At 40.4% G+C, this 5087-nt stretch overlaps 1 protein-coding gene across 1 annotated transcript in view; it reads right to left on the bottom strand.

The window, feature by feature from the left end:
- Positions 1-1198: 1198 nt before the first annotated feature.
- Positions 1199-5087, bottom strand: part of LOC104392244 (guanylate cyclase soluble subunit beta-2-like) — a 14378-nt gene continuing 10489 nt past the window's right edge. The window contains exons 11-15 of the mRNA XM_010001617.1: positions 4035-4181; positions 3601-3755; positions 2336-2550; positions 2128-2250; positions 1199-1350 (exon numbers count right to left, since the gene is read on the bottom strand). Coding sequence (XP_009999919.1) covers positions 1199-1350; positions 2128-2250; positions 2336-2550; positions 3601-3755; positions 4035-4181 — 792 coding nt within the window. The remainder of the gene's footprint in view (positions 1351-2127; positions 2251-2335; positions 2551-3600; positions 3756-4034; positions 4182-5087) is intronic.

The raw sequence follows: 5087 nt of genomic DNA, 5'->3' as shown, positions 1-5087 counted from the left end.
TCATGCTTGCATCCTTAGACAATGAATCCATGCCCAAAGGTAATAAATCAGTGTGTGGGGCACATCTGCTATAAAGTCCCCAGGTACAAACACATTCCACCTACTCCTAGCTCCATCTACAAGAGAGGGCAATTTATCATGTGCAAGATTGTCTACAACCTTTATATCCATTGTACTTTTGCTCCTACATCTTAATTCCCCGACAGCTGAACTTCAGTATTTTTCTGTGATTTCCAATGAGGCATAATCTAGGAATTTATCAGCATGGAAGTAATTCTGTGGAGGAGCCTCTGACATCAGGTAAGTGATGTTGATATTTAACACTGTTATTTTCAATTATGTTAACATTAATTTCAGCACTGACAGACTCCCTCTGTAGTTCTGAAACTTGAGTTTTGTTTAGCTCAGGTGAGAAAATGAGAAATACACTTGCAACTCTTCTGAAGGTCTCAAATAGTTCACAGGCCTTGAACAAGCCATCAGTGTGATGAATTGGATGCTACAAAATTCCACTACGTGCATGTCCTTCTGTGATCTACTGAGCACAGCATGGACAGCTGATTCAGAGGTTGCAGATGGGTTTTTCACTCTTGTGTGCTATAAATTATGCAATATTGTCTCCTCGGGATGGAAAAATTCACATTGTATTAGATGTATGCTGCCCCTCTACTGCATAATGCCTTTACTCAGTGAAAGGCCTGTTAAGAGATCAAACTGTCAGCACTGTTAAAATGTAGATCAAACTCTGCTAACCTTACACAGGGTAGTTGCTGGCTGTGCTCAAGTCCAGACAGATGGTCACTCTGGGAAATGTTTCTTTTATGGCAAATGCTTACTTAACTAGGAATATTTCTAGCTGGATGAGTCACCCTTTCCCAATTGCTGCATGAGATACCAAGAAGTGATTTTTACATAGGGATATTCGAGACACCAAAGGCTGAAAAATACATCTTCCAAGCATCTTGCAAAGGTTTCTTTCTCCAGTGAGAGTATTATACGCCATGTGTAGATTGATTTTTAAAAACAAACAACCCTCAGTTGTTTTCTTTTTGCAGAAGATCATGATGAAATATCCTTTGTTTTCCTTTTTTTTTTTAAACAAAATCATATGGTGCTTGATATACAAAATCAGTCCCACAACAGCAAAATGCACTAAATCATAATAAAATTGCTCTGTTTGATGTAAAGACAAAGGAACTTAGAGTAAAGTGCAAAAATTAGAGCGAACATTTCTCATCTGTGGCTCTTCAGTAGCAGGTTTGACTCTTCCCCGGTTTAGAGGACCAGGACCATCATCTGCATGCTGGTTGCCATGGAGACTCCCATCACTCTTGGAATCATAAGTTTTGCCTGAAAGGAAACGCTCCTTTAGTGTGAGTTTTTAATTACTATGGAGGTTTCTGTTTGTCAGCACATCATGTACTAGATTAACTACCACATCTAAGCCAGTGGGAGGGAAGGGAGTAAGGAAGGTATTTTCTAGTAATCAGTGACAACATATTTAGTCTGTGTAAAATCCAGAAAACATGTCAATAGAATTACAGGACTCGCTGCATGAGATTAGACTGCTATGGCAGCAAACCCATTATTTCTCTTTAAGTATCACCTGATTCAAAGGAGAATGAACTGTGGCCACAGAACATGTGCACGGCAATAAATCCCTTCTGATTCCTGCAGGAGGCTGGCTTGAGGACTGCCAGGTTGCACAGCCCAGGAGGTCTCTGTTTCTAGGACTGAGTTGATAAGGGCTTCCCCATAACAAATAACGACAGCTCTTCTAGGAAAAGATCTGGACCTGAACAATTGGGTTTGTCCATAGGAAGAACTGTCTTAACATTTATCCATTCTGTGTGCACCGCCAGAAGGACTTTGGGATTCACAGCCATGTCTGCTTCTTTCTCCCCTGGTGCAAGTTAACAGCTGGGGTTGCTTTGCCTCTGCAAGTGAATTTGTTTGGCCCTGACCAGTGTGCAGAACGGTTAGTTTCACCAACATGGATATGTTGGCATGAACTTCTGGCTTGAGTAATACAATGGTTATTCAGAAGAGGAATACAATAAAGCAGGAAGACTGAGCCTCAGGTCCTTCCTAGATCTTGTCTTTGCTTGATGGTAACTAAATAACTACCTGTTAAGTGTGCAATTTTAGCTTGATTTCTTCTTTTGAGGCTGTTTTGTGAATCTGTGGGGCCATCAATATACTTCATTGCAATGGCTGGGGTCTGGTCCTTCTCTGGCTGAGTCTGAGTAGCTGAAAGAACAGAAAAGGATCTTAAATTGAGTTGCATTAACGTTCATTTGTTCAAGGAGGGAAAGATATCTTGAGTTGATTCTACCTGGCTGGTGACAACTTGGTATTGTTTCAGTCCTGCCTTCTTGAAAGGACTGAACAGATTCATGGCCAGAATCTAGGTCTTTCATTGGCCTTCCCATAATCTCATTCTCAGTTGCAGTTTTATTTCTAACAAGGAAGTAGGTGTGCATTTTCCCTTTGCCTTTTACTTCTATTTCTCCTCTTTCAGTCATCTCAAAATTCTTGTATTTTAGGCATCTAAAATATCAGAAGCAAAATGATATGTGAAAATTCCAGGTTAGCAAAAACAACACTGATATTTTAGAAGAGCTATTGTCAATGAGGTAAACAAATCACAGAAGTCTGGGAAAACCAGTAGTGATCCATGAACAACTGAGGGGTTTTTTTCAATTGTTTATTCAAGCCTGCTGTGCTTTTACAGCTTTACACATATAGGCTGATCAAAAATCAGTGAATCATGTAGTCAAATACTTCACTATGATGGATAGTTCTTATTGACCAGTAAATAGAAATTAAGAACCGATGCAGTCCTATCAGTTAGACAAAACTATCTCCCATCATTTCATCAGAGAAGGCAATCTGATTTGTCAAGCATTATTTACTCCTGCTAAATCCAGGCTGGTTATTCCCGATGTGTCTAAATGTGGCTTTTAAGACGACCTGATTTTCATTGAGACTGATATGAGGCTGACAAGCCTATGGATCCCCAGCCTGTCCTCCTTCTCGTTTTCCAGTGTAGATGGAACATCTGGATTTCTTCAGTTGCTACCACGCTGATCTTCGTGACCTCCCAAAGATGAAAGTCAGCAGCATCATACTGCCATGACCCAGCTCTCTCATTATCTTTGGAGGCATTAGTTTAGGAGAGTAAATTACCCACTGCACTAATACAATAATGGTTTCTGCAGTTAATCCTCACCAAAAATTGTTGTGTTCAATAAGAGAGATTTTAAAGCTTTTGCTATGCAGGATATCAAATTAAATGTTCTGATCATCCTCCTATGATCTACATCATTCTATTGGTGCTTCCAAATAAGCTATCACAATTATTTTTTTCCTGTATTTCAGTCTCTAGGATCAAGACTCTCAAATCTCTGTCTCCATATGCAAGTGCTTTGAAATAATGAGGACAAATGAAACTCTTTGCATGCAGTGATTTTTCTTGATATGCTGAATGCTGCATAAATCAGTGACTAAAGACATCATCTACCTTGGAAGCTGCAGCTGCCAAGGCAGTGGGTTTTAGCACAGCTTTTAACAGACCAAGTTCCCATCATAGTTACTCACTGATAGGCACTGGAGCTTAGATGAATTTTACTTGGGACACCATGACTCTCCATCCGGGAAGCTATATTCACTGTGTCTCCAAACAAGCAATAACGAGGCATCTTTTCTCCAACAACTCCAGCCAAGACAGGACCTGTATGTATCCCAACTCTAATCTTTAAAAAGACATAAAACACCCCAAAAAAATGTCATTTAACATCTTTATTAATGCTATCCAGCCACCTAAAAGTTGATCCTAACACCACACTGGACACCAGTAAAACATCAAATATTCATAGGGAGAGGTTCTTAATTAGAAATGTACCCATGTGGGCCCTGCCCAAAGTCACAAAGGAGTCAGAAGCAGCTCATTGATGTCCCACTCCGAGACATTAACGAGAAGCCCAACCCAAGAAGCAGACAGAAACATGTGCACCTTTGCATTAACAACTTACTTGGATAGGGTTTCCAGAAACTGGGTTCTCTACTCCTTTCGCTGCTATTATCATCCCCAAGGCAAAGTTGGCAACTCGCTCAGCATGAGTGGGTACAGGCACAGGGACCCCACCTACTACCATATAGGCATCTCCAATTGTCTCCACCTTTAATTGAGAGGGAGACAAGCATATCAGCATGCCATATTTATCTTGCTCAGGTTAGAGCTTTGCTCTTTAGGGCTCTTCTTACCTGCATCATCTCTCCCTTTTTTCTGCAAGATGTTTCTAATCACCAAAAAGCTCTAGCACATGTGAGTTTCCTTGAGATGGGGAATCCTTTCCTTGACTCCACATGAAAAACTTCAGCAGATGCTGTCCCTGCTAACCTGACCCATTTTAGATATCAGTGTGAGACCCTAAGGAGTAAGGGAGTCTGTGAAAGTGTCAGACATTTTGCACTTCTCTTATATCAGGCACAGACTCCTGAGCCAGGAGGTTACCTGATAGCTAAGTAATAGTGTATTTCTTTTTAAAAAGAGCTTTCTTGTTGAAGAAGTCACAAGACAGCAAGGGGTCTGTTCACTGGTACATCCTTCTTTATGACCAGTTGTTTTCCCAGAACATGCTGCAGCCTGTGAGACAAATGCTGAAGGGTTCATCCTCCTTCAGGCAGCCAGGCTCCTTGAAGTGCATGGTAAGGCGCCTGAGAGACATCTCGGGGGGCTGTCCCTGTACCAGAGATTTTGCTGGGAATAAATAGGCCTGTTTAAAACAGAGAATTCTGAAATGTTTAAAATTCATTGTAGAAGACTGTTACATGGTAAGGAAATTTTCTACGCTGCTCTTATGAGACATCATTGTTACATTTACCATCAGTCAATAAGAGATCATGTAGAAATAAATTAGACTAATTAAATTGATTAAAAATTAACACCAATAGGGAGAGCAGGAACATGGTTTCATCTTTGTGTTTGTTCATTAACATAAGGATTTCAAACTGTTCAGCACATAAGTCTCAAAAAATGTGTTCCTGTATATGTTTTTTATCAAATAGCCAACTCCACAGGAATG

The sequence above is a fragment of the Chaetura pelagica genome, unplaced genomic scaffold, assembly GCF_000747805.2.
Source record: "Chaetura pelagica isolate M959 unplaced genomic scaffold, ChaPel_1.0 scaffold207, whole genome shotgun sequence".
Classification (NCBI taxonomy): Eukaryota; Metazoa; Chordata; class Aves; order Apodiformes; family Apodidae; genus Chaetura; species Chaetura pelagica.
This window is presented reverse-complemented; position numbering and strand designations above follow the sequence as displayed.